We start from the raw sequence: 13,603 nt of genomic DNA, 5'->3' as shown, positions 1-13,603 counted from the left end.
GCTGGTGTTCTCACACAGGTGTTGACACTCCTACCCTGCAGCTGTCAATCATTGATCTGAGTGGAATAACCCTGTCTGACCAATCTCTTCTCTCCTCTCTAGGGCAAATGTCACCGATGAGCCTGGATCCAAAGACAGCAAACTGGAACTTGGTTCTGTCTGATGATCTGAGATCAGTAACATGGACTAAACAAAAACAGCCCTACCCACCTCACCCAGAGAGGTTTAAGGACCATCCCCAAGTCCTCTGCTCCCAGAGCTTCTCCTCAGGATCCCATTTCTGGGATGTGGAGACTGATGGGAATTACTGGAGAATAGGGATTGTGTGTGGGAGTGTAGAGAGGGTGGGAGACAACTCTATTATTGGGCTCAGCAGTAAATCCTGTTGTTTATATTTTTATGATTGTAATTTTTTTGGTGGTTCTCTTACAGCCTGTCACAATTGCCTGTTCACTTTCCTCCAACAGTACCCATCGAAGAGCAGGATCAGAGTTCAGTTGGACTACGAGGCTGGGACTGTGTCATTTCACCAGGTCACTGACTCACTGAGACATTTACACACATTTCAAACCACATTCACTGAACCCGTGTTTCCAGCATTTTATTGTTGGGACAAATCCCTAAAACTGTTAAATGAATCCTGATATCTGGGACTCGGTGACGCCACTTCCAGTTTGGGACAGGGGCCTCAAAAATGTGTCACTTTCTGTTTGGAGGGTTCTGATGATGTCACTTCCAGGTTGGGGGCTTTGATGATGTCACTTCTGAACTGGTGGCTCTGATGATGTAATTTCCCTATTGGGGTCTCTGATGATGTCATTTTCGGGTCTGCCCCACTGACGTCATGTCCAGGTCTGCCCCACTGATGATGTCAGGAGTTCAGTGCCTTGCTGCTTTTAAGGATCCGTGAGGTCTTTGTGCTTTTCTTTGTAAGTGTCTATCACTAATGCTAAAAATGGTTGCTTTTGGCAAATTCGCTGTAATTCTTAGCGTTATAATTGATTGTCCACTTAAGTTCTAAAGTTTAACTACTTTAGTTTTACATACGATTACATAGGATATTTCAGCACAGAAACAGGCCATTCGGCCCAACCAGTCCATGCCGGGTTTTATGCTCCACTCAAGCCTCCTCCCGTCTTTCCTCATCTAACTCTATCAGCATAACCCTCTATTCTCTTCTCCCTCATATGCTTATCAAACCTCCCCTTAAAATGCATCTATACTATTTGCTTCAATCACTCCCTATGGTAGCGAGTTCCACATTCTCACCACTCTTTGGGTAAAGAGGTTTCTTCTGAATTCCCTATTTGATTTCTTGGATGATGTGCCTATGAATGACTCCACGAGGCAATGTGTTGTACTCAAACTGTAGTGACCTTGGTCCTTTACTCGTAACTCCAGAGTGAGGCAGCCGCATGGTGGCTACCCTTTTATACAGCCCCTGCCACCAGGGCAGGAAACCTCGGTCTCCACCAATTGCACCCTCCAGTGGTGTCAGCATGTATATACGCAGTGTAAACCTTATTGATAGTACATCAGGTGTTGTAGGAGGTAGGCACCTTTAGAATATACCAGAATACTAGGCATTAGGCACCTGCTAGATATATCTAACCGCATATAAGTTTAAAGTGGCCACACATAAAATGGCTGCCCAGGCATGATGGGAAATCAGGTAGTCAAGCTGTAAACTGTTGAATGTTCAATGACCGAGCAATAACCCTGTGAGGCCCACTATAGGAATGCCTTGGATGCAGGATAAGAATAATGAGGAGAGAACCCATCTCCCGTATTCAAGGCCATAAACCAATGAATTCCCCAGGAAGAAAGAGATAAGAGAACCCATCTCCTGTAAACAAGGTTATAAACCAATTATTTCTCCAAGAAGAAAGAACTAGTGAGAGAACCTATCTCCTATAGTAAAGTCATCAATCAGCCCAAGCTGACAAGAACCAAAAACATGGCTCCTGAGACACAAGGGGAATTCTATTGGGTTAAAAGAACCTATATATAATCTATAATCATTGTGATTGGCTTGTGTCCAGCCGTGATGGGCTGTGTAACTGTAGTAAACTGTTTGTAACTGTTGTGAAGCATATAAAAGTGCACGTAACCCTTTGTTCTGTGGAGAGATCTCTATTAGGTTACTCTTCAGCCTTCTCTTTTCAAGAGAAAAGAGAACCAAGCCTGTTCATCCTTTCCTGATAGGTATAAGCTCACAATTCTGATATCATCCTTGTAAATCGTTTTTGCACCCTTTCCTGTGCCTCTATCTCCTTTTTATAATGTGGCGACCAGAATAGTATGCAGTACTCCCAAGTGTAGTCTAACCAAGATCGCTACAAGTTTAGCATAACTTCTCTACTTTTCATAGAAAAGAAACATAGAAAATAGGTGCAAGAGTAGGCCATTCGGCCCTTCGAGCTGCACCATCATTCAATATGATCATGGCTGATCATGCAAATTCAGTACCCCATTCCTGCTTTCTCTCTAGACACCTTGATCCCTTTAGCCATAAGGACCACATCTACCTCTCTTTTGAATATATCTAACGAACTGGCCTCAACAACTTTGTGGTAGAGAATTCCGCGGGTTCACAATTCTCTGATTGAAGAAGTTTTTCCTCATCTCGGTCCTAAATGGCTTACCCCATATCCTTAGACCGTGACCCCTGGTTCTGGACTTCCCCAACATCGGGAACATTCTTCCTGCATCTGACCTGTCCAGTCCCGTCAAATTTTTATATGTTTCTATGAGATCCCCTCTCATTCTTCTAAATTCCAGTGAATATAAGCCTACTCAATCCACTCTTTCTTCATATGTCAGTCCTGCCATCCTGGGAATCAGTCTGGTGAACCTTCACTGCACTCCCTCAATGGCAAGAATGTCCTTCCTCAGATTAGGAGACCAAAATTGTACACAATATTCAAGGTGTGGCCTCACCAAGGCCCTGTACAACTGCAATAAGACCTCCCTGCTCCGATACTCAATTCCTCTCGCTATGAAGGACAACATGCCATTTGCCTTCTTCACCGCCTGCTGTACCTGCATGCCAACTTTCAATGACTGATGTACCATGACACCTAGGTCTCATTGTACCTCCCCTTTTCCTAATCTGTCACCATTCAGATAATATTCTGCCTTCCTGTTTTTGCCACCAAAGTGGATAACCTCACATTTATCTACATTATACTGCATCTGCCATGCATTTGCCCACTCACCTAACCTGTCCAAGTCACCCCGTAACCTCTTAGCATCCTCCTCACAGCTCACACTGCCACCCAGCTTAGTGTCATCTGCAACTTGGAGATAATACATTCAATTCCTTCATCTAAATCATTAATGTATATTGTAAATAGCTGGGGTCCCAGCACTGAACCTTGCAGTACACCACGAGTCACTGCCTACCATTCTGAAAAGGACCCATTTATTCCTACTCTTTACTTCCTGTCTGCCAATCAATTCTCTATCCATGTCAATACATTACCCCCAATACCATGTGCTTTAATTTTGCACACTTATCTCTTGTGTGGGACCTTGTCAAAAGCATTTTGAAAGTCCAAGTACACCACATCCACTGGTTCTCCCTTGTCTACATCCTCAAAAAATTCCAGAAGATTTGTCAAGCATGATTTCCCTTTCATAAATCCATGCTGACTTGGACCGATCCTGTCACTGCTTTCCAAATGCGCCACAATTACATTTTAATAATTGATTCCAACATTTTCCGCACTACCGATGTCAGGCTAATCGGTCTATAATTCCCTGTTTTCTCTATCTTCCTCCTTTTTAAAAAAAAGTGGGGTTACATTAGCTACCCTCAAATCCATAGGAACTGATCCAGAGACTATAGAATGTTGGAAAATGACCACCAATGCATCCACTATTTCTAGGGCCACTTCCTTAAGTACTCTGGGAATCAGACTATCAGGCCCCAGGGATTTATCGGCCTTCAATCCCATCAATTTCCCGAACACAATTTCCCACCTAATAAGGTTTTCACTCAGCTCCTCCTTCTCGCTAGGCCCTCGGTCCCCTAGTATTTCCGGAAGGTTATTTGTATCTTGCTTAGTGAAAGACAGAACCAAAGTAGTTGTTCAATTGGTCTGCCATTTCTTTGTTCCCCATTATAAATTCACCTGATTCTGACCGCAATTTTCAATTCTATACCTCTCGAAATAAACCTTGGTGCTTGTTTTTTTTAATGACTTTGTTAATCTGTGTTGCTTCTTCCAGTGATTTGTGTATTTGTACTCTGAGATCCCTTTGCTCTTCTACCCTACTTAGATTCGTATTTTCCAAGTAATATTTGACCTCCCTATTTTTCTCACCAAAATGTAATACCTCACATTTATCTGTGTTGAATTTAATTTCCAAATTATCTGCCCATTCTTCAAGTTTATTGATGCCTTCTTGTAATTTGTTGCTGTCCTCCTCAGTGCTTATGAGTCCAACATCTAAATCTTTAATATAAATTGTGAACAATGGTCCCAGCACTGATTGTTGTGGAACATCACTTCCCACCTTTGCCACTCTGAATAGCGACCCTTTACCCTTATTCTCGTCTTGAGGCCAGCTAGTTATCCATTCTGCTACTTGTCCTCTGACTCCACATGCTCTGACTTTATTCACCAGTCTATTATGTGGTAGCTTATTGAAGGCCTTTTGAAAATCTAGATAAATTACATCTACCTTACTCTCTGTTACCTCTACAAAAAATTCAATGAAGTTGGTCAAGCGAGACTTTCCCTTTTGAAATCCATGCTGACAGTTCATTATTGTATTTTTGGTTTCTAGATGTTCTATTTTCTCCTTTAGTAGGGATTCCATTATTTTCCTACTTAATGTTAAACTGACTGCTCTATAGTTCCCTGGACATGTTCTATCTCCCTTCTTAAATATAGGTTTTACGTTAGCTATCCGCCAGTCCTCTGACACCACAGCTTGTTTTAACGAATTATTTAGTATAGTAATGCCTCTGCCACCTCTTCTTTCGATTCTTTTAAAAGGCGCAGATGTAATCCATCTGGACCAGGAGTTTATCCTCTATAAAATCATAGAAATTTACAGCACGGAAGAAGGCCATTTAAGCCCATCGTGTCCGTGCCGGCCAACCAAGATCTATCCAGTCAAATCCCACTTTCCAGTTCTTACTCCATAGCACTGTAGGTTATGGCACATTGAAGTATTTTTTAAATGTGGCAAGGGTTTCCGCCTCTACCACCCTTTCAGGCAGTGAGTTCCACCACCCTCTGGGTAAATACGTTTCCCCTCTTATCTCCTGTATATCTCCCCCCAATTACTTTAAATCTATGCCCCCTAGTTGTTGACCCCTCTGCCAAGGGAAACAGGTCCTTCCCATCCACTCTATCCAGGTCCCTCATAATTTTATACACCTCAATCAGATCTCCCCTCTGTTCCAAAGAAAACAGACCCAACATCTCCAATCTTTCCTCATAGCCATAATTCTCCAGTGCAGACAACATTCTTGTAAATCTCCCCTGCACTCTTTCCAGTGCAATCATATCTTTCCTGTAATGTGGTGACCAGAACTGCACACAGTACTCTAAGCTGCGACCTAACCAATGTTTTATATAGTTCAAGCATAACGTCCTTGTTCTTGTATTCCATGTCTCGACTAATAAAGGCAAGTTTTCCATATGCCTTCTTAACCACCTTATCTACCTGGCCTGCTACCTTCAGGTATCTGTGGACCTGCACTCCAAGGTCCCTTTGTTCCTCTACACTTTTCAATGTCGTCCAATTAATGGGTATTCCATTGCCTTGTTAGAGCTCCAAAAATGTATTAGCTCACTTATCCAGATTGAATTCCATTTGCCACTGTTCTGCCCACCTGACCTGTACATTGATATCTTCCTGCAGTCTGCAGCTTTCTTCTTCATGATCAACCACACAGCCTATTTTAGTGTCATCTGCAAACTTCTTAATCATACCCCCAACGTTCAAGCCTAATTCATTGATATATACCACAAAAAGCAAGAGATCCAGCACTGAGCCCTGCAGAACCCCACTGGATACAGCCTTCCAGCCACAAAAATACCCATCAACCATTACCCTTTGCTTCCTGCCTCTGAGCAATTTTGGATCCAGCTTGCCACTTTGCCCTGGATCCCATGGGCTTTTACTTTTGTGACCAGTCTGCCATGTGGGACCTTATCAGAAGCTTTGCTAAAATCCATATTCACTGCATCATACGCACTGCCCTCATCGACCCTCCTGGTTACCTCCTCAAAAAATCCAATCAAGTTGGTCAGACACGCCCTTCCCTTAAAAAATCCATGCTGACTGTCCTTGATGAATCCAAATGAATTTCCACATGAAGATTTATTCTGTCCCTCAGGAATTTTTCCAATAATTTTCCCACCACTGAGGATAGGCTGACTGGCCTGTAATCACTTGGTCTATTCCTTTCTCCCTTTTTAAACAAAGGTACAACTTTAGCAGTCCTCCAGTCCTCTGGCACCACACCTGTAGCCAGACAAGACTGTAAAATGATGGTCAGAGCCGCTGTTATTTCCTCTTTTGTTTCCCCTAATTACCTGGGATACATTTCATTTGGGCCTGGGGATTTATCCATTTTCAAAGCTGCTAAGCCCCTTAATACTTCCTCTCTCACTATGTTTATCTCGTCGAATATTTCATTCCTCCCTCATTGCAAAGTCTGCATCACCCCTCTCTTTTGTGAAAACAGATGCAAAGTATTCGTTAAGAATCATACGCACGTCTTCTGCCTCCACCCACAGATTTCCTTTATGATCTCTAGTAGACCCCACTCTTCCTCTTGCTCTTAATATATTTATGAAACATCTTTGGGGTTTCCCTGATTTTACTTGCCAAATTCTTCCATCATTCTTTGCTTTCCTGGTATCTTTTGTTAATTGTGCCCCTTGTTCTTCTGTTTTTTTCTTTATCTAGCCTCATATGTCCCTTGACATACAGGGGGCTCTAGATTTGTTAGCCCCACCATTTTTTTTTAAAAGGGAACATACTTGCTGTGTACCCTCACGATCGCCTCCTTGAATGCCTCCCACTGCTCTGACACTGATTTACCATCAAGTAGCTGTTTCCAGTCCACTTTGGCCAAATCCCATCTCAGCTCAGCAAAATTGGCTTTACCCCAATTGAAAACTTTTTTTCCTGGTCCACCTTTGTCCTTTTCCATAACTACCCTAAATCTTAGTGAATTATGATCACTAACATCAAAATGCTCTCTCACTGATACCCCATCCACCTGCCTCTCTTCATTCCCCAAAACCAAGTCCAAAACCAACCCCTCTATTGTTGGGCTTGTTACACACTGGCTAAAGAAGTTCTCCTGAATGCAGTTTAGGAATTACACACCCTCTGTATCATTCACACTACTTTTTTCCCAGTTAATATTAGGCTAGTTGAAATCCCCCTTTTATTATAGCTCTATAGTTTTTGCACATCACAGCCATTTGCCCACATATTTGTACTTCTATCTCCCTCTGACTGTTTAAGGGTCTATAATACACTCCCAGTAATGTGATCGCCCCTTTTTTGTTCTTCAATTCAACCCATATGGGCTTGTTTGATGACCCCTCTAACATATCATCCCTTCTACAGCTGTAATTGTTTCTTTAATTAATACTGCAATTCCTCTCCTTTTTTACCCCCCTCTCTAGCCTGTCTGAAAACCCTGTAACTAGGAATGTTGAGGCCATACCTGCCTTTCTTTCAGCCATGTCTCAGGAATAGTTGTAATACTGTATGCTCAAGTACCTATCTGTGCTCTCAGCTCATCTGCCTTATTCCCTATACTCCTCGCATTGAAGGAAATACTATTTAGTGGTGCCAAACTCCCTTGTTGTCTATTTTCCAGCGCTTATTTCCTCTTTCTTCCAAATTCACTTTCTACTTTTCTGTTGCCCAATTCCAGCTTTGCTTCTCACCCCACTGAATCTATTCTCTGGTTCCCATCCCCCTGCCAAGCTAATTTAAACCTTCCCCAACAGCACTAGCAAACCCGCCCTCGAGGATACTGGTCCAGGCTCAGTTGAGGTGCAATCAGTCTGGCTTGTGCAGGTCCTACCTCTCCCAGAAACGTTCTCAATGCCTCAGGAATCTAAAACCCTCCCACCTGCACCATCTCTCCAGCACCATCTATCCTCCTATTTCTGTACTCTATGATTTTGATTTGTTTATTTAATATATCTCCCCTTTTAATTTTAAATTCATTTATCTCATTTCTAATCTCATCATCCGCTGTCATGTTCACCTGTTTTGTCTCCCTGGTAAATACTGAAGCAAATAAATTATTTACTATTTCTGTCATCTCTCTATTGCTGCCTGTAGTATTAACCTGTCTGTCCCTTAGTGACCTTATTCCCATGCCTACGTTCCTTTTCTTATTGATGTGCCTGTAAAATATTTTCCTATTTTATTTTATGCTCCTTGATAATTTAATTTCATAGTTCCTTTTTGCCATTCTAATTTTTTTTGACTGTTCGCTAATATCTTCATATTCTCTCTTGTCATGCTCTCCCTCTGTCCACTTAATTAGCGTATGCCTCTTTTCTTACCCTCAATTTTCCCCTTATGTCTTTATTCATCCTTGGTGTCTCATTAGCGTTTAGCTTGTTCTTGTTTTTTTTTAAGCAGAACATATTATTCCTAGACTCTGTTAAACACCATTTTAAATATTTCCTGCTACTGTTCTACATCATTGTTTGCCAATATTGTTGTCCATTTTATTTTCCCAAGTTCTATTTTCAGCCATGCAAAATCAGTTTTTCTCTACTCTTAGCCTGTTATTTGTCATATTTATGTCCTTCTGAATTATCTTCAAGCATATTATATTATGGTCATTAGATTTACCTAGATGTTGCCCGACTTGTATTTCTTTTATCTGCTCAAGATCCAACAGCAAATCCTCCCAAGTTGAGCGTCTTACATATTGGGTTAGAAAGGAGTCTTGTACACATTGTAGGAACTCCAATCCCTTATCCCCTTTACCTACCTCTTCTGGCCAATTAATATCAGGGTAGTTGAAATCCCGCATGATTATTATTCTATGATTTTTACTCATACTCCTAATTTGTTTTTGCTTCTTCCACTCCATTCCACGATTAGGTGGTCTGTACATTACCCCCATTAGTGTGATTGATCCTTCATTATCTTTTATCTCTATCCACATGGATACTGCTTCGGTTTTGCTGATAGCTGCATCATTTTTTATGACTGCCATGATGTTATCCCTAATAAGTAAAGCTACTCCACATCCCATTTATTCCTCTATCTTTTCTAAATATTTTAATTCCAAGTCCTAATTTTTCGGTACCCATGTCCTCAGTAATCTCTACTTTGTCTGGTTCCTCGCAATGAATTATTGCCTCCAGTTCCCCTGTTTATTAAGGACACTGTGTGTCTTGCTTTATGGAGAGTTTAGCTCATATTTTTAATAGCAGTTCCACTCAATCTATGTTAACCATCTTTTTACACTCCTGTTCTATAACCCTATTTATTCCCTGGCTATCAATGTCGTCACTTAATTTATTCTTTCCTATGCTCCTCTTTTCTGTTTTGTTCATATTTAAGCTGGCTTCATTTCTTGTAGAACCTTCCCCTATTTTACTAGTGGCCTTTGCAACCTCCCTATTTACCCTTTCTGCTAGGACACAGGTCCCATCTCTGTTCAGGTGGAGCCCGTCCCATCGGTACAGCTCCTTTCTGTCCCAAACTGGTGCTAGTGTCCCATGAAAAGGAACCCTCTTTCCCACACCAGCCCTTTAGCTACGTGTTAATTCTCCTGATCTGACTGTTTCTATGCCAATTTGCAGATGGTTTGGGCAATAATCCAGAGATTATTACCCTCGACATCCTGATTTTTAATTTCCCTCCTAACTCCTGATAGTCCCTCAGCAGGAGCTCCTCCCAGTTCCTACCTACGTCATATAACTGTAGTGGTTTATTCTCAGTGGTGAATTGTAGTAGTGACAGTCACAACTGCATTAATCTCAGTAGTGAACTGCAGTAGTGACAGGCACGACTGCATTAATCTCAGTAGTGAATTGTAGTAGTGACAGATATGACTGCATTAGTCTCAGTAGTGAATTGGAGCAGTGATAAGCACGACTGCATTAATCTCAGTAGTGAATTGTAGTAGTGACAGATACGACTGCATTAATCTCAGTAGTGAATTGGAGCAGTGATAGGCACGACTGCATTAATCTCAGTAGTGAATTGTAGTAGTGACAGATACGACTGCATTAGTCTCAGTAGTGAATTCAAGTAGTGACAGATACGACTGCATTAGTCTCAATAGTGAATTGGAGCAGTGATAGGCACGACTGCATTAATCTCAGTAGTGAACTGTAACAGTGATAGGCACACTGCATTAGTCTCAGTAGTGAATTGGAGCAGTGACAGGCACGACTGCATTAATCTCAGTAGTGAATTGGAGCAGTGACAGATACGACTGCATTAGTCTCAGTAGTGAACTGTACTAGTGACAGGCATGACTGCATTAATCTCAGTAGTGAATTGGAGCAGTGATTGGCACGACTGCATTAATCTCAGTAGTGAATTGGAGCAGTGATTGGTACGACTGCATTAATCTCAGTAGTGAATTGGAGCAGTGATTGGCACGACTGCATTAATCTCAGTAGTGAATTGGAGCAGTGATTGGCACGACTGCATTAATCTCAGTAGTGAATTGGAGCAGTGATTGGCACGACTGCATTAATCTCAGTAGTGAATTGGAGCAGTGACAGGCACGACTGCATTAGTCTCAGTAGTGAACTGTACTAGTGACAGGCACGACTGCATTAATCTCAGTAGTGAACTGTAACAGTGATAGGCACACTGCATTAGTCTCAGTAGTGAATTGGAGCAGTGACAGGCACGACTGCATTAATCTCAGTAGTGAATTGGAGCAGTGACAGATACGACTGCATTAGTCTCAGTAGTGAACTGTACTAGTGACAGGCACGACTGCATTAATCTCAGTAGTGAATTGGAGCAGTGATAGGCACGACTGCATTAATCTCAGTGGTGAATTGTACTACTGACAAGCACAACTGCATTAATCTCAGTAGTGAATTGGAGCAGTGACAGGCATGACTGCATTAGTCTCAGTAGTGAATTGTAACAGTGATAGGCACGACTGCATTAATCTCAGTCGTGAATTGGAGCAGTGAATAGGCACGACTGCATTAATTTCAGTAATGAATTGGAGCAGTGATATGCACAACTGCATTAATCTCAGTAGTGAATTGTAGTAGTGACAGATACAACTGCATTAGTCTCAGTAGTGAATTGGAGCAGTGACAGGCATGACTGCATTAATCTCAGTAGTGATCATCATCATCACAGGCAATCCCTCAAACGAGGATGATTTGCACACCAGCCACCACACGGGCTTGACAGAGCTAGGCCTTTATCCAGTGGCAAGGGTAAACCACGACGACTGGAGACCTGCCCTGTTGCACGGACCTTGTGCACACACATATCGCAGTGTGGGCTGGCCCGTGCTTCCCCTGGGCCTTCGGCCCTTCTGGGCCCCGTACCCTCATCTGTTGCACCTCCGCCACGATATCTCACCGCTCCTCCGCCATAAATATTCACCGCATCTCACCACAAACACTCACCTTCCCACTCCTCTGTACCTGGGTCCTACCTGTAGCACATCTATGTCTCATGGAAATACAAGACAATTGGGGGCATGACTGAACTTTAGACTATCAGCCAGATTTTCAGGGTAGGACCATGCTAACTCAATTTTTGTTTATGTAGATGAGTTCACCTTTTTTGATATGCACTTGCAATTTCTGATCAATGGGGTCATCATTACAGAGCACATTATGAAGGTAACTGAACCATGGCAGTCAGCTTTATACTGTTGATGAGGTCTATGGGTGAAGAATAATGTTTCCTACTGGTGGCTGATTCATGGCCTTAACTTTCCTACTAATGGCAAGGTTGTAGCTCTTCACTGGCACCGAATTTTTGCCTACAATCAGTTGAAAATGCTCCTCACCTTCAAGAGCAAATTGCTGATAATGCGTGCAACTAGTTCAGGTTGAATTTCTGGCTGGATCTGCAGAAGAGACTGCTTCTGCTCTCATCAAACATTGTAGCAAAAAATAAACTGCTCGGAGCAAACATGTAGCACTGCTTTACAGAATTTGAAATCCCAAATGTCTCTGATGGAATCTGTTTTGATATGTCAATAGACTTTAGATTGGTGATTGAATGGTGACCATGTTCAATGACATACACATTTTTCATTAAACTAACTATGCTACATAGATTTCCTTAACACAAATAAAAATATGGAGATAAAAATAAAATAAAATTACAACACAAGAAAAGTATTAATCAACAGAATTCCTAAACATTGTCAAATAATATAACTATAATTTTACCATAGTGATTCTACCACATAAAATCAGTTACTCAGTGACTATAGATCTAGCAATGACATCTCTTTTCATCAAATATATAAACCCCATTAAAAACTTCAGAGTAAAAATATCAGCAAGGTTGCAGCATGAGCTGATGTGTAATGCCAACAGCTGTTGTTGTGTCTGATCTTGTACCCAGTTACAGAGAGAAGAGACAGAAACAGGATTGGACATTAAATACAACTTCAATTAAAGCAAGATGTATGTATACTCCACATTATCTTGAGGAGTTTCTGTCAGCAATGTTCATTCAGTAAAAGGGATTCCGGTCCAACCGAGTTTTCGCTAATAAGGAGAGGCCACAAAACGCTCTCTGTTAGCTCCAGCCTTTAAAAGACCTGGTAAATTTGGGAGTGAGTCAAGTTATGGGGAGTTATTCGTGTTTAAACTGGAGTTATTGCAGCTAATTGGATGAGGTAATACTCTGAAACATCCAGATCCTCACATGGCGAGAGTGAAAGAAAAAGATAAAAAGAGGGCAGTTAGAATAGATACTTCAGAATTCGACAAGGCTTGACCAGCTGATCCCCTCAAGCTCGAAACCTGTGTCTCGGTGAATTCTCTGGTCTTGTACCATAAGCGTCTCATGCATATGGGTATTATTAATAATAATTATCACTGTATATGTGTGATTATTGGCAATAATAGTTATCATTGTATATGTGTGATTATTGGTAATAATAGTTTCATTGTATATGTGTGATTATTGGTAATAATAGTTATCGCATATGTGTGATTACTGGCAATAATAGTTATCATTGTATATGAGTGATTATTGATAAATAATAGTTATCATTGTAAATAGGATGTCAGCTGTGGCTCCATGGGTTGTACAGTTGCTTCTGAGTCAGAAGGTTGTTCCACTTCAGGAATTTGAGCACATAAATCTCGGCTGACACTCCAGTGCAGTGCTGAGGGAGTGCTGCACTGTCGGAGGTGCCGTCTTTTGGATGAAACATTAAGCCAAGGCCCCATTTCTCCTCTCAAGTGGATGTAAAAGATGGCATTACACTATTTCGAACAAGAGCAGGGGAGTTATCCCCGGTTTCCTGGCCAATATTTATCCCTCAATTAAAGTAACAAAAACAGACTATCTGGTCATTATCACATTGCTGTTGGTGGGAGCTTGCTGTGCGCAAGTTGGCTGCCACGTTTCCGAC

At 41.7% G+C, this 13,603-nt stretch overlaps 1 protein-coding gene across 2 annotated transcripts in view; it reads left to right on the top strand.

Moving 5' to 3' along the window:
- The window catches only part of LOC139263092 (E3 ubiquitin/ISG15 ligase TRIM25-like), a 34,787-nt gene extending 32,672 nt beyond the window's left edge, over window positions 1-2,115 (top strand). Inside the window, exon 6 of one of the 2 annotated variants that reach the window (XM_070878635.1) lies at window positions 103-2,115. In XM_070878635.1, coding sequence (XP_070734736.1) covers window positions 103-644 — 542 coding nt within the window. In that variant the 3' untranslated portion in view covers window positions 645-2,115. The remainder of the gene's footprint in view (window positions 1-102) is intronic. The other variant, XM_070878636.1, reaches the window with a different exon arrangement.
- Window positions 2,116-13,603: the final 11,488 nt, after the last annotated feature.

This window comes from Pristiophorus japonicus, chromosome 4, assembly GCF_044704955.1.
Source record: "Pristiophorus japonicus isolate sPriJap1 chromosome 4, sPriJap1.hap1, whole genome shotgun sequence".
NCBI classification, from domain to species: Eukaryota; Metazoa; Chordata; class Chondrichthyes; family Pristiophoridae; genus Pristiophorus; species Pristiophorus japonicus.
Note: the sequence above shows the minus strand (reverse complement) of the source record. Positions and strands in the feature narration are given on the sequence as shown.